The sequence below is a fragment of the Miniopterus schreibersii genome (assembly GCF_964146895.1).
Source record: "Miniopterus schreibersii genome assembly, chromosome: 4".
NCBI lineage: Eukaryota > Metazoa > Chordata > Mammalia > Chiroptera > Miniopteridae > Miniopterus > Miniopterus schreibersii.
Genome location: NC_138105.1, coordinates 56607501 through 56634160, shown reverse-complemented (window position 1 = coordinate 56634160; position 26660 = coordinate 56607501). Strand labels below are relative to the sequence as shown.

Here is a 26660-nt window from a genome sequence, read left to right as displayed (position 1 = left end):
AACAGTCACAGATGTAGATTACAGCCTAGGGAATATAGTCAATAATGTCACGATAACTGTGTTTGGGCCGGGTGAGTACTTGAAGCATGGGGGGGGGGGGGGACCACTCTGTAAAGTACATGGTTTCCTAACCACTTTGCTGTACATTTGAAACTAATACAGAATAATACTGAATTAAACTCTAATTGAAAATTTTTAAATAAAAAATTTTTAAAAAGCATATTCACATATTAAAAGATTCAGACAAGGAAAAAAATGAACTTATGCTGCACACACAACACAAACTCAGTAAATGCTCTGTGACTGAACCAATGACGATATTTTGGACCTAGTGAGTTAAAAGAACTGTGGATGGGAGTCTAGGCATGTTACCTGAAAGGACACTTGAGGGAAAAAAAAGAGCAAAAATGTCAGGCCAGGAAGCAGTGACATGGGGAGAATCAAGGAGTTCTCTCCTTCAATAGACCAGGGAGCTGAAGGAAGAGGAAGGTTTAAGCAGGAGACTGGCACAAACATCAGAGACGAATGTTTAAGCGCAGGGAGAAATTTCAGAATTTAACCCAGCCTTGCTGCACACTATGGCTAAAAGCAAGCACAGAGAGACACCCAGTGTTCCGGCGCGAAAATGCAGCTTGGGCTCAACTCTTCCTTTCCGCGCCCCCCTCTCTGTACCCTTGCACAAGATACAAATTGATGTTTTAGAGATTAAGGCATCAGAGGTGTGTTTAACCTGTCCCATTCCATAGCCCATCCACTCTCTTAAGATATGAGAAAACAATTCAAAAGAGAAAACAGCTGGCTAGATAGAAGCCAGGAGAGAAACCGGCAGGACCAGAACCCAGAATGTCTTCCCTCGCTCACCTTAAGATCTGCCTTTTAAGAAAAGGAGAAATTTGGACACAGAGACAGACATAGAGGGAGAATGACATGTGATTATGATGGCAGAGATCAGGGCAATGCAACCAAAAGCCAAAGCACATCAAAAATTGCCAGCAAAACACCAAAACCTAGGAGAGAGGCACATTGCAGATTCTCCCTTGCAGCTCTCAGAAAGAACCAACCCTGCCGACACCTTGATCTTGTACTTCTAGCCTCCAGAAGTGTGAGAGAATAAATTTCTGTTGTTCTAAACCACTCATTTTTGGGTGCTTTGTATAGCAGCCCTAGGAAATGAGTACATTAAGTAAATGAAGCACTTTGGAAGCAGATCATCCAGTCCCAACCAAGCTTTCAGATGACTGCAGCCCTGACCCCTATCTTGACTGCCTCTTCTTGGGACACTCCGAGCCAAAACCACCAGATAAACTGCTCCTGAATTCCCAACCCACGAAAATTGTGAGATTAATGTTTGATGTTTTAACTTCTGTTGTGGACCTAATTGTGTCTCCCAAAATTCATATGTCGAAGCCCTAACCCCGAGATGACTGTATTTGGAGATAGAGCCCCTAGGGAGGTATTATGGTCAAACGAGGCTGTTAGATGGGGCCCTAATCCAATATGACTGGTGTCATTTTAAAAAAGAGGAAGAGATACGTGGGGATACATGCAGGCACAGAGAAAAAGCCATTGAGGATACAGTGAAAAGGTGGCCATCTGCAAGCCAAGGAGAGAGGCCTCAGGAGAAACCAAACCTGCCAGCATCTTGATCTTGGTCTTTCAGCCTCCAGAACTGTGAGAAAATACATTTCTGTTGTTTAAGTCACTGTTTGTGGTGTTTGGTATATGTAACATAACTAAAGACACAATTTGCCTTAAAAGTTGTCACATAGTTTCTTTAGCCAATATTTGGAGGCTGATTCCTTAAATTTTGCTAAAAGTATTGTAACTACTCATAATAACAGCTAAAATTCACTGAGTGCTTTTACAGTATACTGGCCACTGTGTTAATGAGTTTAAGATAGATTATCTCATTTAATCCTGCCAATAACAGGCCTGTGAGAAAACTGATGCGCAGAAAGATTAAGTAACTTGTTCAAAGACATCCAGCTGGTAAATCAAGTGGGATTTAAACCACTTCAAATCTCTGAATCCAGAGCTCTACTGCCTCTTAGGTTTCTAGCAGCTTTACTAATGATATTCCCTTGTTACTTAGCTGCTGGCATAAATATTTCACTCCTTACCTCATCTTTCTGTTGCAAGGACTTAGACAAAAATAGTTATGTAGGTTTTATCTGAACCAACCTATTTATGTCTACAAGGAATCCCTTTGGCAGTGTGTCCTTACTCATCCAGGAAGTAAGTACTCAACATTTACTGAATCCAGTTTTGCATTTGTTAAAAATAAATGACTTTCTTACACTCATTAAAGAATAAAAGGAGAGATTGTCTCAAAATCATCTCCCACGTGCTCACATGAAAACCCTGTGCATTCCAGGTTGGTGATTCAGGAAGGAGAAAACGGGGTGGGAGGTGGGAGGTGGGGAGGATTATTCTGTAAGAAAAGAGGGCAAGGCGCTTGACTCGAGTAGATGAATCCCTTTGGGTACACACTGGGTAAGTCCATAATGAATGGTCAAAAAAAAATCCAAGGGGAAGAGAGACTCTAAAATTTGAGGAGACCCTTAACGTGATCCTTCCAAAATTTTTATCAACATTCCACCCTCCCTCAAAATACTCAGATCCTGGAGACAGTGACATTGGAACTCATGTAGGTCGCCTTGTTGACTTCCAGAATAGTGCCTAGAGTTGTGTTTTTAAAAGGGCGGTATTTGACGCACAGCGGTCCGCGGGGCACCGCGCGCCCGGCTCGCGCCGCGGCGGCCGGCCGGGGGGGAGCGAGCGCGGGACGGCGGCGCGGCGGGCCGGGTGGGGCGAGCGCGGGACGGCGGCGCGGCGGGCCGGGTGGAGCGAGCGCGGGACGGCGGCGCGGCGGGCCGGGTGGGGCGAGCGCGGGACTGCGGCGCGGCGGGCCGGGCGCGCGTTCCCGGAGCCGGCCGCCGCCGCCCGAGCGGCCGCCAGACGGGGCTCGCGGCTGAGGATCGCGGTGGACTTCCGGCCCCGCCACCCCCGCCCCTCGGCGCGACCTCGGCCCCCCGACTGCGCGCGGGGAGCCTCCTCGCTGCGACTCCCAGGTGCAAGGTCAAGAGCCGCGCTACCTTTGAACTGCCGCGGGCGCTGGCCCGGGTCCCGGCGGCTGGCGCGCCCTCCCCCAGCGCCCGCGCGCCCGGGCGATCACCCGCGGGGCGGGGGGGGGCGCGCCGCCGGCCCGCGATAGGCTGCGGCGCGGGGCGGGCGGGGAGGGGTCGCGGCCTCGGCGCCTGCGGAAGCCGCGGCGCGTGGGGTGCGGGCTGGCGAGAGCGAGCGGACCGTCCCTCGGAGCGTGGACCTGGCTAGCCTTGCCAGCCTCCCCCGGCCAGGTCGGGACCCGGCTCCCAGCGCTGCGCGCAGCCCCGCACTGCGCTCGAGAACTCGGCCCGGGCTTTATCGAGGTGACGTTTCGAGAGCAGGGGGTGGCCCCTGACGCGGCTGTTGGGTTGTTCTAGTTTCCAGCTACTGAAGTGCTCGGTGCCCGGGTATCCCAGACATGAATTACGCACGGTTCATCACCGCCAGGAGCGCCGCAAGGAAGCCTTCTCCCATCCGGATCTTGAGTGAGTGCTGGGGCTGCGTCTCTCCTCGGGTGGGGCTGGGGGCTCGCAGAGCCTCCGGGTGGTGCCCACAGTCACCCCTCTGGGCAGCCATCCATTCAGCAGCGAAGGCTCGCGGGGAATCGGGCTCCGGGTGCGAACGCGCCCTGGGGCTGGGACCGGCGGGGGAGGGAGCAGCGCTAGAGGAGCGGCTGTTAGGGACGCGGCCGCGGAGGCCTGCTGTCTAGGAAGGCTCTTCCCCAGCCCGGGAGGCCAGACCCAGGGAGCAGCCGCGCGCGAGTGGGGCGGGGCTGGTCCGCGGGAGAGAAACGCGTGAGCCGCGAGGCCGGACGGGCAGGTGGGGACTAAATGGAGCAGCGTTTTCTGTTATTGTGGCCCTTTGTGTATCTTCCTGACCCCTCTGCCGTCTTAGTTGGGCAACTCCATTCCCTAGTTCCTCCGCCAGTGAGGTAGGTCCAGACAAACTTATGTTTATTTTAGATTAGCATCCTATCACTAGAAATTGTTAAACTTGACAGTTTTATTGAGTGTGATGCAACATACTGAACTAGGAACGTTTTCAATACAATGTTTCTTACTCTCTTCCATATTTATTGTAGCTGACTTACTGAGCAGTGCGCCAAAATCGGTCATCTCCTTGGCTACTGGATCACCAAATCCGGACCTGTTCCCTTTTAAGACTGCTGTGATTACCATAGACAATGGAAAGGCCATCCGATTTGATGAAGGGATAATGAAGAGAGCACTTCAGTATTCTCAAAGTAGTGGGTAACTATAGATAATATAAATTTGTTGGGGCGCTGTTAAAGTGACTTGTGTCTCCCCCCCCCCCCCAACAGTTAGGAAGGTTTGGGGAAGAGTTTTCAAAGAAGAATTAAGAGCAACAGGATATTGAATGCTTAACACTCCTTAGGGACTTCTCACCCTTACGGGACTGGGAGAGTCCAACGGCCTCTGGAAGGAAGTACTATATTGACCTGAAATTGAAAAAAAGAGAGAAGATAGCTAGGTAAAGAAGCATGTTAGGAAAAGGGAGGAGAAGGATGATCCAGGAAGCAGCAATTTTAAGTCAGGGGGCAATTTTCTAAGAATTCTGTTCCCTTACCAGTAATGCAAAATGTTGCTCTCAGTTCACAGTCTTTAAATCTTTTTATTTTTTAAGTCCTCATGCACGGACATGCATGCTTAAAGAGAGGAAGGGAGAGAGAGAGAAACATTGATCAGTTGCCTTCCATAAGTGCCGCAACCCAGGATAGAACCTGCAACCCAGGTATGTGCCCTGACCTGGAATCGAACCAGCAACCTTTAGGTGCACAGGACTACGTTCAACCAACTGAGCCACTCCAGCTGGGCAAATGTCTTTAATTCTTAAAGGCAAGCTGGAACACATTACTTAAGATTTTCCTTAGCTGATCTTCTAATGATAAAGGATAATTTATAGAGTGCCTATAAGTTATACTTTATTAAAGCCTTCTTTATTCTGTGATGGAAAACTATATTGAAATATAATATAGGTTATATGTGTATGAATTAAATGTAATATATACATAGGCCTTTCCTTCCACCATACAAAGAATTTTGGGGGCCTGAACTTCTAGGTGGCTTATGGAACTTTTCCTAAGAACAAAGAATCAATTATTAAGTGAGTGCTCTATTTTAAAATAGGCTGTAGGTTTTTAAACAAAGAAAGATTTAGGTTCAAATATCAGCTGACTGACTGACTTTATGAGAATTTCTTAATCTCTAGGTCTGTTGCCTTGTCTTTGAAATAGGGATATTAATATTCACAAAAAGTGTCTGGGGATTTTGAAATTGAATGTATAAAGTACCTAGTATATAGCTACCACTTAATTCCTCTCTAATATTATGATTTTTACTACTATAAATTTGAAAATACATTTTATGCTTTAGAATCCCAGAGCTGTTGTCCTGGCTAAAACAGTTACAAGTAAAGTTGCATAATCCTCCCACCCTCCATTATCCATCCAGCCAAGGACAAATGGATATATGTGTCACAACTGGCAGTCAAGAAGGTCTTTGTAAGGTAAGATTAAAAGGAAAGGGTACCACACATTAAAAATCAAATATTTTCATAAATACAGGCATCTCTCACTGGCCAACAAAAAGATCGTGTTTTGTGATTTACTGGTAGTCTTTCTTGTCTATACCTAGAGTTATAAACAGCGATCCTAAAGACATTCACCAATCTGATTTTTCTTACACATAGATCATGTTGTCAGTGACCCAGAGCTATGAGTCGTTCAAACAGAATTCCTATTAAAGGAGTACTCAGCTCCTACCAGAAGCTTTAATGAGCACTGCTTAATTTCACCTAGCTCAGAGATTCAGGTTACATTTTGTTTTATGCTATTTTAGTTATGAAATTTCAATATAATTTTTAACTTATTTAGTGGGCATATCCTGATACTCTTCAGATGACATATGATTCCTGTTCATGTCTGCTTATGTAATCATCTGTGCTCGCCGCTGCTGTGTCTTGTCTTCCTCCTGGCTATGCTTCTCTAGATCTGTACATGTCTGTGTCTCTGACTTTTCTCTGGTCTGTCTCTCTCTTTCTCTCTCTCTCTTTATTACATCTGCTTCTCTCTTGGGTACCAGGAACTTCACAGATGTAACCACCACTGGGTAGTTTCCACAATAAAGAGACTGTACCTATAGTTCTCAATTTCATCTATTTTTTTTCTTTTCTCTTTTATGACTAATTAGTTCTGGGTAAAGATTCTCTATATTCAATCTTTACATCTAGATTAAAATATGACTACTATTTATCTTAAACCAGAGGAGCTTCCTTTTTCTTCTTTCTTTATATAAATATGAAAGCTGTAATCTGGTTAACTTTAATGAATTTTAGTTAAATTATTATTACAGAATAATTGAAGGAATAAGAATCTTTATAATTTTTTCTCCATCTTTTTTATTTAATTAGGAAAAATAAAAGTATTAGCTACTGTTTGAGTTTTTGCTTGAAAAGAAACATTTGTGATTCCACAGACTAATATAAAAGAGTTATTTGCCGTTAAATTCTTTTCTTAGGAAGGTATACTATGATTTTTTTCCCCAGAAAGGATTATTCTGTGACTTATGTAAGATTTAGTCATAAGAGACCCCTTTGATTAGGCTGGAAAGATCTATTGTCTGGCTCTATTGATGTCAGTAGGCATCATATTGTCTGCAAACTCTCCTAAGATCTGCCAACCCTTGTCTTACTTGACCTCTAAATATCCTTGAACACTTTGACCTCCCCCATCCTTTTGAAAGGCTCTCCTCCTCTGGTGTTCTCAGGACCACATGGGGCAGCTCTCCTCTGGCCCACCTGCCCCACCTCCACAGCAGTGACCTCTACACAGCCATTATTTATTGGAGTTCCTCAAGGCTCAGGCCTGGGGCCTCTGCTCCCCTTCATCTGTACACTCTCCCTGGGTGCTTCTATTCACACCCATGTGATCAGTCATGTGCTAGTAACTTCCAAGGTTCTTCCAAGTCCATTTGTTCATCTGTCCACCTGACATTATTACAAGGTGTTTTGAAGGCACCTCAACCCAAAATACTCATCATCTTCTCCCTCAGACATGGAAACATTTTGGCATCACTCCCACCATCTATCTGATTCCATAGCCAAACATCTAGGAGTCTTCTTGACACCTTCTCTTCCTCATACCCCTATCTATAGTCCATAAATTCTGTTGATTTTGATTTCCTAAATATCTCAGTTCTCCTCTCCAATTCCACCATCATTACCCTAGTTCAGAGTACTCTTATCTGCCCCAAATAATCATAAAAACTTCCCAAACTTTCCACATATATTCTCATTCCTCTTTCATTTTTTTCATATTAAGCCAGAATGATTTTCTCAAAATGCATATCTGATGATGTGATTCCCCTTCCCACACTCTACTTAAAATTCTTACTGGCCTCACTTGGCCCAGTGCCTACATGGTTTTCTACATGGTATGGTTTCTGCCCACTTTGTCATATCTCACTCTCCTCTCCTCTTTATACTCTGCTTCAAGCCACAGAATTCTTTCCAGTTCCTCAAAATGTACCTGTTGTCACCCTTACCCCAACTCATCACTTCCTCAGGGAAACCTTCTCTGAATGCCCTGAGTTTCCTCAATTCCCAAGTCTTCCTACGATGAGCTCCTATAACATTGTACATCTATACTTAATAGCATTCATCACTGTTCTTAAATATACAGTTATTGGAGTAATTATTTAATTAGTGTCTAGCTTTCCTGGTAGACTAGTGCCTCTATGAGGGTAAAAACTGTGTCATTATATTCATCATTTGATCACCATACCTCATATTGGGCTGGCTCATGGTAAATATTTAATACATTTTCAAAGAAGGAATAAAGGGATAAAATGAATTTTGGGCCTCCAACCAGTTATGTTATTTTTCATCTAACTCCAGAACATAGGTTGGCTACTGTGGCTAGAGAGGCAAATCCAGCTTTCATCTGATTTTGTAAACAGTTTTATTGGAACTCAGCCACACTCATTGGTTTACATATTGTCTGTGGCCCTTTCTCACGACAGAGGAAGAGATAAGTAGGTGCATCGGAGACACTGTGGCCCCCAAATATGTACAGTCTGACGCTTTACAGAATATTTGCCAACTCCTACTCTACAATCCTAGTGAGCCAGAACTAAAAAGGGGGTGCAGGGGTTCTAAAAATGGAAACAATACTACCCAAGCTAATCTATGCTTCTTTTGTTAGGTGTTTGAAATGATCATTAATCCCGGAGATAATATTCTCCTAAATGAACCTGTTTATTCAGGAACACTTCATGCTGTGAGTATCCATTTCTACAAAAGGCAGCTCTCTTTCTTATAATAAATAAGAAGAAACCATTGCACCTTTAGAATTATCTGTTCACTGAAAAATAAAATAGTGTCGTTCACCTGTTAACAGGAGAATCTTAAATGATATGTGCAAACTGTGTTAAATATACCCTCTGTTTTTTTTTAAATATGTCTTTATTGATTTTAGAGAGAGGAAAAGGGAGAGAGAGAGAGAGAAACATCAATGAGGAGAGAGTCATTGATGGGCTGCCTTCTGCACGCCCCTGACTGGGGATCAAGCCCGCAACTCGGGCATGTGCCCTGACCAGGAATTGAACACACATCTCCTGGATCATAGGTCAGTGCTCAACCACTAAGCAACACTGGCTGAGCTATACCCTCTACTTTATAAATTTCTTTTTACCAAATTTAAATGAATGGGTGTGAAAATTAGGTTATGCAAAATGATGTCCAGTTTCCTTAATATTTCACTTGAAATGTGACTTAATTAACAAAAACTTATTTTTCATTACAATCTTTAATTACCATATGCCTAAGTATAATCATGTTATATGTCAATTTACTATAACTGTAAACTAATATGGTATAATTAGGACTTTCCACTCCAATGTTAAATTAATAGGACTATAATGACCAGAAAGAGGAAGCTGATCATCTGGCTCTGCTGTGCACTGGTCAGAACACACTGCTGAGAACTAGGCTTGTTTGGGGCACAATACTTTAGGATAGATATGTACACAAACTAGAGCAGCAGTTTCCCGGAAACTGGAAACCATACCGTATGATGAATGGTTTCAGGAGCTGTGGCTCTTTTTCCGGCAAAGCAGAAGACTGAACAAACATGAAAACTGTCCTCAAATACATAAAAGTTAACCATGGGACAGAGGAATTAGATTTATTGTGCCTGTCCTTAGGTTGAGAGAACTGGAACTCAAGGCTGGAAACTACAGGGACACAATTTCAACTCAGTATAACAACTTTCTGACCATCAGCCTTACCTGACTCCCTAAGCCTCACCTGACAGCCGAACCTGACTGCCTATCACTGCAGGTGCTCAGTTATTCTTGATTGCCAGCAAACACAAATTTCGCAAAAGTAATTCTACCCTAAAGTAGGGGAGTTGAATGAGATGATCTTTATACTCTCTTGATTCTAATTTCATCTATTCTCCTTTTTATTCTAATTTAATATTGTCTTTACAAAAATCAACATATAAAGCAATTAGCTGGTCTTAATGAAAGGAATATTTTCTCAACATTCCTAAATAGAGATAAAATTGATATTATAAAAATTTCTTTTTTCCAAAGAACAATCTGAAAAGAAAATTAAAAAACAATTTTCATTTATAATAACATCTAAGAGCATAAAAGACATCACCTATTCATGGATTGGAAGACTTAATATTGTTAAGGTGTTAATTCTGCCAAAGCTATCTACAGATTCAATGCAATCTCTATCTAATAGATAGGCTAATAGCCTTTTTGTAGATATAGAAAAAGCCAATCCTCAAATCACATGGGATTGGAAGGGGCCCTAACAATCATAAGAATTCTAAAAAGAAGAACTTAGTTGGAGGCTTCACACTTCCCCATTTCAAAACTGACTGCAAAGCTACAGTAATCAAGACAGTGTTAACTCAACAACAAAATCATTCAATAGGAAAAGAACAGTTTCTTCAACAAATCATGATGGGACAACTGGATTTCCACATGAAAAGGAAAGAAATTAGACCCCTACCTCACACCATATAAAATTTTAACTCATAATACATCAAAGACCTAAGTGTAATAGCTAAAACTATAAACTCTTTGAAGAAAACATAGGGGCAAATCTTGTCCGTGGATTTGGCACTAAATTCTTAGATATGACAATAAAAACACAAGCAGCAACAACAACAATAAATAGATAATTGGACTTCATAAAGAATTAAAATTCTTAACCATCAAAGGACATTGTAGCCCGGCCAGATGTGGCTCAGCGGTTGAGCATCGACCTAGGATCCAGGCGATCGGGGTTCGATTCCTAGTCAGGGCACATGCCCGGGTTGTGGGCTCAATCAATGACTTTCTCATCATTGATGTTTCTATCTCTCTCCCTCCCTCTCCTTTCCCCTCTCTGAAATCAATAAATATATATTTAAAAAAAAAAAAAAAGGACATTGTGAATAAAGTGAAAAGACAGCCTAAAGAATGGGAGGAAATATTTGCAAATCATATATCTGATAAGGGCATAATATCCAGAATATATAAAGACCTCCTATAACTTAACTCAACAACAAAAGACAGACAAATTTAAAAATAGACAAAAGACTTGAATAGACATTTCTCCAGAGAAGATATACAAATGGCCAAGAAGCTCGTGAAAAGATACTCGACATCATTAGTCATTAGAGAAATGAAAACTGCAGGGAGACACTACTTCACACCTACTAGGATGGCAATTTTTTTCAATGGAAATATTGGTGAATATGTGGAAAAATTGGAACCCTTTTACATTGTTAGTGAAATTGTAAAACGGTGCAGCCACTGTGGGAAACAATTTTTCAGTTCCTCAAAATGTTTAACATAGAATTACCATGTGATTCACCAATTCCACTCCTAGTATATACCCCAAAAGAAATGAAAACTGAGACCCAAACAGAAACAAAGATGTTCACTATGGCATTATTCACAGTAGCCAAAAGGTGGGAGCAACCTGAGTATACATCAATGGGTGAATAAAAAACAATGTAGTATGTACATACAGTGGAATATTATTCAGCTATAAAAGGAGTGAAGTTCTGACACGTGCTACAACATGGAAAAACCTTGAAAACATTATGCCAACTGAAAGAAGCCAGACACAAAGGACAAATATTGTATGAAATATCTAGACTAGGTAAATTCATCGAGAGAGAGTAGGCGAGAAGTAACCAGGGCCTGGGGGAGGGGAGAATAGAGAGTTATTGCTTAATGGGTACAGAGTTCTATTTGGGGTGATGAAAAGCCTTTGGAAATTGGTAGTGATGATGGGTGCACATATTGTGAATGTAATTAATGCCACTGAATTATGCACTTTAGAAGCCACATTTTTATTTTATAGACTTTCCTACAGTTGAAAAAACTAAAGTAAAATAATTGCTTTTTCCTAATGATTTGACACTGGTTATTATTTTCCTAAACTCCTAACACTTAAGACTACATAATGCCTACAAATATATAACTTGTGTCTAAATGAACAGCATGCGTGCATGCATGCAAAACATTTTCACACACCCAGATAGAAACCATGCGCCAAGCTATGAGAAAATATGCTAATAAGCAATATGTGTTTATTTCATGGCCCAACAGTGATTTGTTTTATTCATGGTATGTGTGCATTTTAAGGCTAAGACCTTTTATTTTATTTTTTATTACATTTATTTGGGTGACATTATACAAGTTTCAAGTGTACAATTCCGTAATGCACCATCTGTAAATTGCATTGTGTGCTCACCACCCAAAGTCTAGTCTCTGTCCATCAAAGACCATTTAAATTTGTCATAAGTTAGGGTTTGGATTGTCCCCACTTAGTACATAATTCTACAATTGCCTGCTAAAAACAGTGTTAGCTTATCTTTTGAAAAATTCTTTCTGAAAACTTCACTCAAATATTGTTATTTCTTAATTTCTGACTTTTTAAATGTTTTCATCCGTGAATAGGACTCCACAGATTTTTATAAAATCATGTCTATAAGCAAGGCCACTACTTGCCAGTTCAGCCTTAGCCATTGGTAAAATATTGAAATGCTTCCACACTCCTTGGTAAGCTGCTGCCCTGAACCCCTCAGTACCCCATCACACCCGGGTTTTCTTGGCCCCTCTCCTAAGATCACCCACCCTGAACCTCCCATGATACAGAATTAATGCTGGCATGGCAGGAAGCCTCCAGGACCCCCTTCCAGCCTATAGATGTATCTGACGTACCCATTGCTACACAACTTGTTAAATATTTTGAATATCACTTCTACTTATACCTGTTTTATGTATTAGCATAATAGATGCTTTACAGAATTAATTTATTCTGCAAAAAAAATTTATTAATAAACACCTAATTTATGAACCGGTTCTAAATATACATATAATGATAATTCCATCACAAGAGGCTAGGTTGTGCTGTATACCAAATGACCCCAATATCTTGGTCACTTCAGCTACAAAGACTTACTTCTCTCTCATCCTACATGTCCACTGCAAGGCAACTGTAGCTGTGGTCATGTCATCTTTATCTCCAGCCCCAAGTTGACAGAAGCAGTCTCTTTTGGGAACATCATGAGTCTTGGGAAAAGAGAAACAAAGAACCACAAGCTGGATTTTGAAGCTTCTGCTTGAATGAAACATCACTTATGCCCACGATTTATTGGCCAGAGAAAGACACATGGCCAAGCCTGACATACATGAGCAAGGAAGTAGAATCCTTCCCCCGGAAACTGATGGGATATTCTTGAATGGTAATGGAATCTGCCCCAGGGCAACAAAAAAATTAGAATATACAACCTAAACCCTCTGGAGGTAGAGCTGACTGCAGGTTATATGTTTAAGGGTATAGAGGGTAACATTCTCGGTTCATGTAAAAAGAATCAATGACACATTTTGTAATCAGGTCTGAATCTTGGGCTTTCTTTTTCCTTCGTGCTCAACAGCTGCAACCACTGGGCGCCAACATGATAAATGTTTCCAGTGATGAATATGGGATGATTCCAGACTCCCTCAAAGAAATACTTTCGCAATGGAAACCAGAAGATTCAAAGAACCCCAAGAAAAACACCCCCAAATTTCTTTATACAGTCCCAAATGGCGACAACCCTACTGGAAAGTCATTAACAAGTAACCGCAAAAAGGAAATCTATGAGGTATTTTAAAATAATGTGTTATGTGGCTATGTTCCTGTTTCTTTTTTACCTTTTAGAAGAGTACTATGAAAGTTTCCTTTCTTATTAGCCTCTTGCTTTCCAAGAAGGTAATTTTTAAAAAGAGGAAATCATCTATGCCAAGGGTCCTAATAAATTTGAACACAAGAAATTACTACATCCTTTGTTAACTATAAGATTTTTCCTTCCTTTTAACTGATATTTTCATAAAAAGAAATAGCATTCTTGGCCTGATGTTAAATTATATGAGTTCTTTTTTTATATTTGACCCCAATAACTGATTTTCATTATTTTATATTTGTATTTTCAACTTGTCTCTTTTCTTTCTTACTCGTTGTCATTTCAGTTTACAAAGAAATTCTTTGATGCCTAAGCATTTCACCATAAACATTTTTTTAAAGTCTCAAACAAATATGGAGCTATGCAGAAATCTTTGAAAAATAAGAGAAACATGCCTTTTTGTTAAGTCTTTTTTATGTACCTGATTGTGGTCCCTAGCCTTTCACTATGAGTAATTTTTCAAAATAAGTACCAAGCCTACGTTAAAATAGTACAGAATTTAATCACTGCAGTGGAATCATAAGATTTTGAACAGTTCCTTTTACCATACATACACACACACACACACACACACACATATATAATCAAAATATTGCCATCTTCTTATTTTTCACACACTCCTGGCTCTGCCCCTCATCCAGCTCTATGCCTGTAAATTGCATTCTGTAATGGAGATGCCTGAACTCCAGGCTTCTCTATCCAACTTCTGTATCCAACATCCAACATGAATGTCTAATAGGCATTTCAAACCTAGCATGCCACACAGAACTCTTGATGTTGTCCAGCCACACCCCAAACCTCTCATCCACGACCCCTCCCGTTCTTCATGTCCATGCATGTGCCAGCATGATCCATTACCTTTTATTCCTCTCTTTCCCTCTCCCCTCCCCGCACCCGCTGCATCCAACCCATTCTGTGGACTCTACCGACAAATTTGCCCAAGTCCGTCCATCCATTTTCCTGCACGACCACTGCTCTCACCATCTTCTCAACGCCACCTTCTTCCCTCACTGGTCTACTAGGACATTTCCTCACCGGACCCCTGCTGCCCTCCACTCTTGGCCTCTAACCATTGTTCACACAGCAGCCACTCAAGTCCTTACCCTGCTGAAATGTAAATGTAAAGCCAGTCTCACAGTCCTGTTTACAGTCCTCCAGTGGCTTCCCCTTGCAGTTAAAATAAAATCCAAAAGCTAGGCGACCTGGTCAGCTATTCTTAGCTCTTATCAATGTTGTTGCAGCCCACTGGCCCTCTCTCTAATGTGCCAAGTTTTTGTCTCACCAAGGGCCTCTACTCTTGCTCATCCCTCCTTCTACAAGCTTCTTCCCTGATATTTGCACAACTGGCTCCTTCCTGTCATTCTGAGATCTTGTGGTTCCCAGTGGTTCAACCTGAAATAGCTGCTCTGTTTTTCTCTCTCTAACATCACCCTGTTTAATGTTCTGCCTAGCCCTTAAGTCCCCCACCTAATATTTATTCTGTTCATTATCCATTGGCTTATGTATATTCTGTCTTTCCCACTAGAATGAAAGTTCCAAGAGAACAAGAGCCTTTAGAGCCTCATTTCTTTGTCTTCATTGTCTAGACAACAGGCATGCAATAGCTTCTTAAGTGAATGAGTACAAAGAATTAGGGTTCCAAATGCTTTTAATTTTAGATAGCTCATAAGAAATAAATGTACTGCTTCAACCTTTTTTTAGCTTGCAAGAAAATATGATTTCCTCATAATAGAAGATGATCCTTACTATTTTCTACAGTTCAACAAGGTAAGTGATGATATGAACTTATTTCACAATTAGAAGATAAATTATTGTAAGTTATTGCTCTGCATTTGATTTTAACCTGGCTGCTAATCCACTTTTACATTGGAATTTAAAAAATTATTGTTAATTTGCTACCACTTCAACTTTTAGTTTTATTATGGAATTAGTACTTTTCATTTCTAGTATTACACCTCTTTTCAGAAATTACTTAGCTTAAAAATAGTAACTGGCTCTCTGTACCATACATTTGGACAAACAGAGAAAGTCAGGGCTAATGGTCTTGAACTCTAGATCCTGGAGCATAGCTCCTTAATCATAGTACCAGGAATCTAAAGTGGATTTCCTCTTGGGCATCAAATATAGTCTGTTGGTAGTGGCTGACTGGCATGATGTCTGAGAAGGATTTGGAAGCTGTGTTCGAGCTGAAAGAGAAGGGCTGTGCTCAATGAGTGATGTTCATTATGGATGTAAGATAAGGTGTAACTGGCAGCAGGACATAGTTTCTATTCCTGTCATGAAGGTCCTGGGTCGTACCTGCAGAAGAATGGGTTTTTAGATTCCTTCTCACAATATCTGTATACCACTTCTCACAATCACTTTTTCCTAATGGACAGTAGCAGTGATGCATGCTCCCAATGCCTGATTTTTTCAAAATCAAACACTAACTGTATTTGTTCTCAGGGCAGCAGAGAACACATACTTGGATTTGGTTCCTTCTTTAAATCTACAGAAAAGAAAAACTCTTGACTTTCCTGTATGTATTCCCTGAATGAATATCATGTCTGCCTACCTACATCCTACTCTCAACATGACCATGGCCTTTTCTTGTATGCATCTACTTCTTAAGTAAATACTGAAGTCAGTATTTCACATTGACTACATTTTTCACCTTCAGTCTTACCTTCTTTTCTTTCTAGTTTACTTCTAAGAGGCAGCATTTTCTCCATACACAATCCTGGATGCTGCTGGCCCCCTTTGCTTATATCTTACCCAAACTAGTTTTTCTTTCTTTTTCTCTTTCTGTCAGGCCAGCCGGGCATCATGGTGACCATATAGGATTTCAGAACCTTGGTTCTCAGCAAGGCCCATGCATTTTCCTTCCTCTAAATCTTTTCATCTCGGACTTTAACTCTTGGGGCAAGGAGGGGCCTAAATTCATAATAATGTCATCTTGAACAAATGAGTAAACCCTTGTGTGTGTTTTCGGCAGAAAAGTCATGAGGACAAGCAGATACTAATAAAAGAACGTGCATCTCTGTTTTTACTCCATTTTAAAAGGTTGGGATAAAGGTAGTGGAAAAGAGGTTGTGTTACTGTTATCCAAATCCATGGCCTTTCCAGTCTCTATGTGAAGTAATTACATAGTCACTTACAGAGTTCTCAGACCAACAGTATTTATCTTTTCCATTTCAAGCCCTGGGCACCAACATTTCTTTCCATGGATACTGATGGGCGTGTCATCAGAGCTGACTCTTTTTCAAAAGTCCTGTCCTCTGGGTAAGGCCCTGTGTCTCTAACTTAAGTTGGATATAACTGAGATAGAAACTGTGCCTCAGTAGCTTTCAGTCCAGGCAATTATTTTCATTTAAGATGCTTATATTCTACTTATCTTAAAACACCAGTTAAACTACTAATATGAATATAGGCCTTTTCTCTCTGTTCATCTCCAGTTGTCAAAGGAACCTGGGCATTAATCTAAAGTTGTAGAGGAAGTGATGAAGTTTGGGGTTTCCTATATGAAAGCGCACATTGAGAAATACTTGGTCAGACTTTCATTATATTTTAAATGTACACTTAAATTTAAATTTGAATTTTAAATAAGAATTAGTTTTATTAGAATGTTTTAATTGCCTAGATCCATTTGCCCCCAAGTCACAGTTCTCATCCTAATGAAATTGGGAAAATGACATGGATTCATTGTTAATACGGGAGTGGTATTGTGCCTTTTCTCTTTTCTTGTGTAGGTTGAGAATAGGGTTTATAACTGGTCCACAACCCTTGATAGAGAGAGTTGTTTTACACACACAAGTCTCAACATTGCAACCCAGCACTTTTACACAGGTAAGGACAATTTAGGAAATAGATAAAAATTTTAATTAGGTAAGAATAGAAAATAGATGTTGGTAAATAAGATTGAGTTAAGGTGGCAGGAAGGGAAATCATTGATACTGAATCTCTAGTTCCAATATGTACTCAATTAGCAAACCTGGTACTGCAGATGTTGATTCTAACAGACAAATGAGAATTGAATTAACTTGGTGTTATTTTGTGGCATAGACTAAACTTGCAAGTCAGGCTGTCTTATTGTTCTGATGCCTCTAGCATCTAGCCCAGGAACTCCATAGAAACTGTTGAAAATAACGGAACTGAGCTTGATGAAATAATGTAACTTGGGCTTCTTTGTCTTAAAATCTAAAATGAGAACAAGAATTGGAAAGCTGTCTAGTGACTTATTGCCTCCACTGAACATGTGTTAACCTGTCCTAAAGACACTGGTTGGTATGTAGTTTAATTAAAATAAAGTTAATTTTAGAGAATGTATAAATTTTCTCACAAGCTGTGAGAAATTATTGGATCCATCCCTAATGCAACCATGAGAATTAGGTCTTAAGGATAGAATTGCTACCTAAGAACTCAAAATGCATAGAAAAGTTTATGTAGAGTAGGACTTTTGTTTGATATTGTACATCCCATAAAGTGCTGTATCAAGTTGGGGACTCTTTTCTTTTTATCTGTTATCAACAAAACTTCACTATCCATTTATGACATTTAGAACTTACATTTTAGATAGAAAATCTCCAAATATAGTATATAACTTTATATATTACAACCACTATTTTTTTTATATTTAAAGAGGAAGTACAGTATAGTAATTGATGGCATGGACCAGGAGCCGGACAGTCTGATCTGAATCCAGGCTTAACCCTTGTGCCTCATTTTTCTCATCAGTAAAATAGAAATAATAAGCCGCCTAAATAAGATTATTACAAGATTAAATTAGCTAACATATATTAATATATTACAGTAGTTTCTGGTACATAGCAATTACTATATAAATATTTGTCATTTTATTAGCATTGTCATTGTTATTCATTAACATTTATTCTAAATCACTGACCGTATAAAGCTTGGTTCAGCTTGCTGTATTTTGTTATGGTGGTTTACGTGTACTCGGGAGTGACTGGCAGAAAACACATTTCAGGTGATGAACCATGACGTTTGTTATTGTCTTACCTCCTGTAGCTCATGGTATCAGAGCTTCTTCACCAATGGGGAGAAGAGGGCTTCCTGGCTCACACAGAGAGGTATTGTATTTCAGGTCCCATGTGTTACATGGAATTTGGCTCCGCTTTATAACTTTCCATTTTTAATTATTCCACGGTAAAGGAAAAACATAATGGTAAAAACTTTACCACCAGGCAGGTTAAATAAATATGCTCTGTTCCCTTATCAATCATTCATTTAATCAAGATAGAAAACAGATTCTTACAGAGCCTCTCAGTTTCTACAGTCAATGCACGAAACATCCTTTTCATTGTTTCCTTCTTCTAGGGTCATTGATTACTATCGGAAGCAGAAGGATGCGTTACTGGCAGCTGCAGACAAGTGGCTAAGTGGTGAGTGGAATGTAGACCCCGTCCTGTGATGAACGGTAGCGCCTGTATGAGTGGGTGATAAACACTGCATGGTATTATTAATAATCCCAGGAGAAAAGAAACAAGAGTCCAGGGGTATTCTTGTCACGAAAATATTTCCCATGCCGGCCGGTTTGGCTCAGTGGTTAGAGCGTTGGCCTGTGGACTGAAGGGTCCTGGGTTCAATTCTGACCAAGGGCACATACCTCAGTTGCAGGCTTGATCTCTGGCCCTGGTCAGGGTACATACAGGAGGCAACCAATCCATGTGTCTCTCTCACATCGATGTTTCTCTTTCTCTCCCTTCCATTGTCTCTGAAAAGCAATGAAAAAAATATCCTCAGGTCAGGATTAAAAAAAATTTTTTTTTAAATGTTTCCCTATAATAATCTCAGAAGTAACAGTCTGCAAACCCTGGCCCATTTTCTACCTATCTCTATTTTGCCTGTCTGCTGCAAAGACTTTGTGGTTCAAAAAAAAGACCAATTAGTCTTATAATCAACCAGCAACAAGTTACTTAAAGCTAAATAACATCTATGCTCAAAAGTTTTTAGAGTTATTTGAAAATTTTCCCCTACATGGAAGAGGAATTGTGAAACAAACAACATACTCCTTTTCTAACTGGATTATATAAAGACAAAATACTAGTACAATCCATGGAGGTGTTCTCATTACAAATGATTTGCCTTTTAATCACTAGCCTCGTTTATCTGTTCTAATACTCTCTGTTGCTAATTTGATTGCAGGATGGTTTAGGTTTAATTTTCTATTAAAAATAAGAAGGTAAAATGAATTACATGGCTTTAATTATATCATTAAAAATGCCTTTGATGTGAATAATATAGTAAGCAAAATGTATCAGTTCCTTAATACTGTCATACCTTGTTTCCTAGGAAATCTTGCTAAAAATAGAATTATTTTTTTGATAAATAGTACTAGTCTACCATTTTGTGCCGTGGAGCTTAAGAAAAGGTTTTAATCAACAGCAACAAAAAGATAATAATTAAAATCAAAATAATTATCCTTCCTTCTTGGTTTCTCTCTCCTGGTGCTCAGTGAAACATAAAGCCTACAAATGCACCTAGAATTCCTGATTTTAAGTACTTCTTTTCATAATTAATTACATTCCAATAAACCTTTAATCCATTGGATCTCTAAACTATCACATAAATGATAGGATTTACTGAAGCCCTAGAAGAATCTAGAAAGAGTTGAAGACTCCTTTTCTAAAACTGAAAGAGTCATATTTAGGTCAGGTATGGTTCTAACTAAAGGAAGTAGACATAGGCACTCGATTTCTTGCACCCCACTCAGACTGGCTAAAATTGTAAATATGCACACACTAGTCTCCTTCCTCACCTTCACCTGCTCTCTCACTCACTTTTTTAAAAATTTGTCTTATTGATTTGAGAGAGAGAGAGACATGGATTTGTTGTTCCTCTTACTTAGTCATTCACTGGTTGATTTTTGGGTGTGCCCTGACCTGGGACCCAACCAGCAACCCCGGAGCATGGGGACGACGCTCTAACCAACTGAGCTACCTGACCAGGGCTCGCTCACTCTTTTGAAATAACACTCAGAACATCAATTTTCAGGACTCATTAAATTATATATTTTTTAAATGCTATCACTGAAGGAACTTTTATGGAAATACTAGTTGGCAGTCACGGCAATTATGTCATTAAATGATATGTGTGATATCAAATATAGCTGCAGGGGATATTTATTCCCTTCTTTTATTTATAGGTCTGGCGGAATGGCATGCTCCTACTGCTGGAATGTTTGTGTGGATTAAAATTAAGGGCATTAATGATGTAAAAAAACTGATTGAAGAAAAAGCCATTAAGAAAGAGGTAAAAAGGCGGGGAAAGTTATACTTTTTCTTTAACGTAATTTCTTATTTGAATAACAACTCATAATATGTTATCTCATTATTAAAATCAATAGATTTTTGGGGGGTTACATAATTATTCTTCTGGTTTAAATTAGTGGAAATACAGTCATTCATCTCAGCTACGGGTTGGTTTAGTGGCTAAGAGCACAGTTCCAGGAGCCACACTCCTTGGGTTTGAATTCCAGCTTCACCCTTTACTGGATGTGTAGCTTGGGAAAAGTTACCCTCCCTGAGTTTTATCTATAAAATAGTAATAATGAGACTTTCTCCCTCATAAGGTTGTTATGATAATTGAGTTAATAAGTATAAAGCACTTAGACTAGTAAATGCTCAATAGGTATTAGCCATTAGTATTTAAAATGGAGGGGTTTTTCCCCGATTATGAAAGTAAAGCATATTCATGGTAGTGAACTTAGAAAATGAGCAAAAGTATAATGAAAAAATTTTAAATAGCCCATAATTTCACCACCTAGATTTTATCAGTATTTGTGCTGTATTTCCTTGAAGAGCTTGTATATAGCTGGTATTTTGGCTGTGCAGTTACTTTACATGGTTAAAATTACACAGAAAAGTTTCTGTCCTGCTGTTTTTACTTCAAATTAGCCCGTGATGATTTCTTGTGTTTTTTTATTCTCCTTTTGTACTTAAATCATAGGTATATTTAGATTTCATTCAGGGGCATTGATTAAGCTCAGAAATACAAATACTTTTCTGTGTAGCTTTCCAATTTACCAAATAAATTATCCTTTCTCCATTAATTAATTCCCTTCTCATGGTTGTCATTCTTTTGTAAACACTAAGATCTATGTCTAGTATCAATTTTGTCTTGAAGCAATAGAATAGATTGTACAAAAAATCAGATTGGTGTTGACAGAGTACCCTGCTAGTGCATAAGAGGTGAAGCAGTCTAAAGATTAGGCCTGGGACTGTAACTGGCTGGCCTTCAGGACTAGCTCTACTCCCTTGGGAAACTCATTCATCCTCTCTAATCTTACTGGAGGCCAGGATTCATGTTTTATTAATTGTTCTAATCCTAGTAACAGCACACAGTAGATACTCAATAAATACTTAACTGGTTTATTTCAAAGAAATACATTTTAGTATAACATATCAATTTTATATTTTCTTTGCTTACATATCAATGCCATTATCTTTAAGAACATTTGATAAGCGGCTATTTGTATGTATCTCGGAGCTACGTGCTAAGACTACAGACTTCATATTTTATTGTAGTTTTTTTTTCAGTCCTCTTCATTTATTCCATATATCCTGTTGCATGTACTTTTACTTTTTCTAAAAAATCCCCAACTTTCCCAGCCAGTGTTGCTCAGAGGTTAAGCATCGACCTATTATCCAGGAGATTACAGTTCAATTCCTGATCAGGGACATGCCTGGGTTGCGGGCTCGATCCCCAGTGGAGAGTATGCAGGAGGCAGCCAATTAATAACTCTCTCATCATTGACATTTCTATCTCTCTCTTTCTCCCTCTCCCTTCCTTTTTCTGAAATTAACAAAGATATATTTAAAAATTAAAAATAAAAATCTCCAACTTTATTACCCCTGCCTTAGTCCAGACTCTAGTCATCTTGCAAAGAGATTTTTTAACACTCCCTCTTTCTCTTACAGCAACTTGTTTCTAGCACATCCCCAAACTTTTCTGCTATATTGAGAAAAATGATTTTAATTTTATTGTTATTAAGGACACAAAAACCTATCTTCTGCCTTGAAATCTTTTCCCCAGAGTGCCTCAAATCATTTCACTCCCTACTCATCTTACCTTAGCAGACAGCGCCCAGATTTATACCATGTGACAACAAGCAGTTACTTAATGCTTTTGAATGTCATGATTGTACTACATAACCAACTTGAAGATTTAACACAATTGAAGTTTATTTCTGACTCACATGAAATTTTCAATTAAGTGATCTTCAGGCAGCTGTGCTCCAAGCAGTGATTTAGACCCTAGTTCCTTCCATCTCCTTGCTCTTCGGTCTTCAACACATAGATTCCACATGGCTATAAAATGGAAAGAGCATGGTGGATCACACAGGGGAAGAATTTTATGGGTCAGGCCTAGAAGTAGCACACGATTTCACATCCATTGGCCATCTGTGCACATATAATTAGAAAGAGGCTGGGGAATAGAATATATTTGTATGCCCAGGAGGCAGAGGAAATGTACTTTGCCACAGTGAGCTATCTGCCACAGTAGTCATCAAGAATCACAGTGGTTCTCACCACTGTGTCTTGACACACTTACTCAACATTGTTTTATGTATTAAATTTTTACCTCCTTTCAGTTCTTTGAGGGGGGCAATATTCTTCACATCTCAGGGCCCTTATACTCTGTTATCTTCTCCCTAAAATATTCTTCCCCTACTTTTTGCTTGGCCAATACCTACCTGTCTTTCAGATCCCAGACTAAAAGTTACTTCCAAATTAGATAACTTAATAATCTTATCTCATTGTTTGAACTTACATTACCTTTCCAGTTAGGTTAAACATTTATTCATGTTTATTACCATATCTATTTCTTTTGTAAGCTACTCTTTGCCCATTAAAGCTAGAATTCTAGTGTTTTTCTTCTCAGTTTCTGTGCAATCTTTATATGTAGAGAAGAGGTCTCATTTGCCATATTTATTGTAAACATTTTTCCAGTTTCTCTGCTTTTAGTTGTTTATTGTGTGATATACAGAATTTTTATATAAATTTATTTTTCCCGTGTGATTTGTTCTTAATTTTAATTTTAAATTGCCTTTAATTTTAAAAGCCCTTCCCCATTCTGAGATTTGATTTACCTGTGTTTTCTTTCAGTTTTTCTTTAATGGTATGTCCCTTATTTTCTATAAACTCTTAGGTATTAATGGTTCCTGGAAGTGCTTTCTACATTGACAGCTCAGCTCCTAGCCCTTACTTTAGAGCATCCTTCTCTTTGGCTTCTCCAGAACAAATGGATGTGGTAAGTACAGTATTTTCTTTGGAGTAACACTAGATATCAGTTCTGTTTTTTGTTAGATATGTTCATTTTGTGAGTTACAATATACTTTAAAGTCTTCTTGTGTTTCTGAAAAACAGGTATTAGTTGAAGAGTCATAAACTACCATTAAAAAATACATTTTACCTGGTTGCTAGACTTCTATAGACAAATGAAGAGACTGGGTTGTAGTTTAATTTTATTGTTTTCAAGGATAGTTTTTAGACCTACTAAACAGTGTTTGCCGATTACTAATACGTTATGAAGAAAATCTCTTTCCTTCCTTCATAGAATTAACATGAGCCAAAAGTACAAATTGAAGTCAGTAGTCTCTTTCATTGAGGAAAAATTTATCAGCAAGTCAAAGAGAATAATATTCTCAAATTAATCACAAAGTCTAGCTTTACCCAAAATAACAAGAAGCAAAGAAACAAGTTCCTAAGAACCATGTGTCTGGGAATCCAAACAAGACCCATAAATTGCACGGTGCCATTAACCTTAAGATGAGTTTATGCTTATCTTTGGAAATGGATTGGTTCTATGTGTGTTATTTGCTTGCTTTCTCACATCATTAAATGTGCTTTTAATAAGTTATTTTTGTTTTCATATAATAGAGTTGGACAATTTAAACTATATAGAATGTATATGCAGATAAGAGATTATATAAAAAAATAACATAATATGTGGTATGGAGAAAATAGAAAATGATGGCCTTGAGGGCTATAAGAACGACAGAAAAATCCTGGGACTCTAATATGCTTATATCTACATATATTATGACATTGATGGGATCCTACCATGATAAAACTGATGTTAAACTTGGTTTTTCATTGCCTTATCTCAAGCTTAGATGGATACTCATTGTTTGAATTTTTAAACTTCTGACAAACTTTTCCTAAATAGCATCCTAATTTCATTAATTCTTATCTATTTTCTATTTTAGGCCTTCCAGAGATTAGCCCAACTTATAAAAGAATCTTTATGAAGACATCAAACTCTTCATAGTACTCATGGGTTTTTTAGATAAATTATTTCTATGTTTTAGCAGCAAAAAATGATCATTGGTTTAGACATACATCAAACATGTCATATCTTTAGAAATTTAACTAGACAACTTTTCAAGTGCCTTTAAATCCACCAAATTGCCAAAATATATTTATAATCCACTTATACCTTTTGATAAATTTTCAACCTGCAAAAAAATTATTTTTACCGTGAATTTGTTGTAAAGAACTCTGTAACTGCTTTATAATTTCCTGTAAATTTTCATTGAAACTAATTTTTACAGTAAATTATTTTGAAAATGTAAGAAAATAAGTCCAAAATGGTCTGTAATATAAACTTTTTCTACTTTTTAGGAAAATGTAATAAAATCTTGTTGCAAAAATTGTTAGAATTTGACCATTATAAAATGATTTCAGTAAGACTACCACAGATACTATGTTATGCCATAAAAACCCCTTTAAAATAAAAGTCTGAAGCTAAACATACCTAAAGGCATCAGACCTATTAATTCTAAGTAAGAAGGAGAGATTGGGAATTAGATTTACTGCCTTGCCTTTTCGTAATACTACACAACTTACATTTCCCAGAATCTCCTGCTCCACTGAAGTCATCCAGTGAGAGGCCTGAGACTGGAGTCCCTGTCCTCTGGGAGTTGTTAAAGCCAGAAGGAGTTCCAAGTGGCTTCTGAGGGAGCTCTTTGAAAATTGCTCACATCAGGGATAGTTGGTGGGTGCATGTTATTCCAGCAGCTTCACAGCCTTATGCTGCAGCCTGAGAGTTGGTGGAGGATCCTGCAGTGGCTTCCTGCATGTGCTTACTGCCGGCTGAAACAGGAGTGATAATTTTTTTTTAATTTTTATTGAATTTATTGGGGTAACATTGGATAATAAAATTATATAGGGTTCAGCTGTACAACCTATAATAGATGGTATTGTGTGCTTACCACCCAAAATCAAGTCTCCTTCCATCACCACTTATCCCCCCTTTACCCTCTCCTACCTGCCCCCACCCCCCTTTTTCTCTAGTAATCACCATACTGTCGTCTGTGTCTGAGCCTTTGACAATTCTTTTGCCTGTTCCTCCCCAGGCCTTCTCGCCATTGTTTAAACTTCCAGTCCCCTGTATTCAAACCCTTCATACTCAGATGCATAGCACATCTTCTGGTTTCCTGACTTATAAAATATCCAAATGGAGATGTGAGTGGGCAGTTGAAATGTCCATCTGGAGTTTGGGAGAGAGGTCAGAGCTGGAGATGAGATTTGTGAGTCATCAGCAAATATGGATGTTTAAACCTTGAGCTTGAATGATCACCAAAGGTAGACAGAAGTTCAAGAACTGAGCCTGGAGCAAACCAACATGGACAGTCCAGTGCAGAAAAGGAGAGACCAAGTCAGCTGAGGAGGAACCAATGAGGCAGAAAGAGCCAGGCCAGTGTGGTGCTCAGGAGAGAGTGACAAACTATGCCAAGTGCTGCCGAGGGCTGAGAATTGGCCCATTGGATCATGCAAAGTGGAGGTCATTGGTACGAAAGCAGTTTTGTGAAGAAGAGGGGGTTTGAAAAGCTGATTGGAGTGGGTTTAAGAGGGAATGGGTGGAAAAGTATTGCACGCAGCTATGTGCAGTGCCAAAAGCCTGTTGGTACATGTGGAAATGTGAACAAGCAATAGCTCTGGGTTGTGGGATTACAGGTGAGGTTTTACCTCCTATATCTTCTTATTAATTAGCTGAAATGAACATGCAGTCCTTCTATAATAAATAATAAAATTATTAGCAACATCCCTCTCTTAATGCGTCAACCACTGAGCTGTCCTGGCCTGAGGCTGACTCTGAGTTCCAAGGGGCTCAGGTCTTAAGAAATAAAAATAGAAAGTTTTGATGTATGAATTTCTGTTCCCAGACATTGCTCTGCCTTCCCAAGAACAACAATGATGCACATCCTGTCTGCTGTTCCCAAATTCAATTACTGAGCACTTTGAAATTAAATGGTGCCCTGACAATTTGAAAATTCTTTTCAATAATTAAAACAAAT

At 39.2% G+C, this 26660-nt stretch overlaps 1 protein-coding gene and 2 long non-coding RNA genes across 4 annotated transcripts in view; 1 reads left to right on the top strand and 2 right to left on the bottom strand.

Annotated features, from left to right (window-relative positions):
* Positions 1-3169, bottom strand: part of LOC308556789 — a 40470-nt gene extending 37301 nt beyond the window's left edge. Inside the window, exon 1 of the long non-coding RNA XR_013998758.1 lies at positions 3096-3169. This is a non-coding gene — a long non-coding RNA (uncharacterized lncRNA). The remainder of the gene's footprint in view (positions 1-3095) is intronic.
* AADAT (aminoadipate aminotransferase) lies at positions 2421-25216 on the top strand. 2 transcript variants are annotated; one of them, XM_081136375.1, is made up of 14 exons: positions 2421-2493; positions 3483-3590; positions 4187-4355; positions 5499-5631; positions 8327-8401; positions 13073-13282; positions 15062-15127; positions 16539-16621; positions 17089-17185; positions 18368-18429; positions 18677-18741; positions 20505-20611; positions 23510-23611; positions 24570-25216. In XM_081136375.1, the coding sequence occupies exons 2-14, from the start codon at positions 3524-3526 to the stop codon at positions 24609-24611; spliced, it is 1278 nt and encodes a 425-aa protein (XP_080992501.1). In that variant the 5' UTR covers positions 2421-2493; positions 3483-3523; the 3' UTR covers positions 24612-25216. The 2 variants fall into 2 exon arrangements, with proteins under 2 accessions (XP_080992501.1, XP_080992500.1); XM_081136374.1 differs by lacking the exon at positions 2421-2493 and adding an exon at positions 2889-3071.
* Positions 14994-26660, bottom strand: part of LOC308556788 — a 28087-nt gene continuing 16420 nt past the window's right edge. The window contains exons 2-5 of the long non-coding RNA XR_013998757.1: positions 25210-25455; positions 22557-22668; positions 18359-19073; positions 14994-15658 (exon numbers count right to left, since the gene is read on the bottom strand). This is a non-coding gene — a long non-coding RNA (uncharacterized lncRNA). The remainder of the gene's footprint in view (positions 15659-18358; positions 19074-22556; positions 22669-25209; positions 25456-26660) is intronic.

Coding starts and splice junctions, on each gene's coding strand:
- AADAT (XM_081136375.1), top strand. CDS start 3,524: ATGAATTACGCACGGTTCATCACCGCCAGGAGCGCCGCAAGGAAGCCT. Junction 4,356..5,498: donor CAGTATTCTCAAAGTAGTGG/GTAACTATAGAT, acceptor TTTATGCTTTAG/AATCCCAGAGCTGTTGTCCT. Junction 23,612..24,569: donor CTCCAGAACAAATGGATGTG/GTAAGTACAGTA, acceptor TTTCTATTTTAG/GCCTTCCAGAGATTAGCCCA.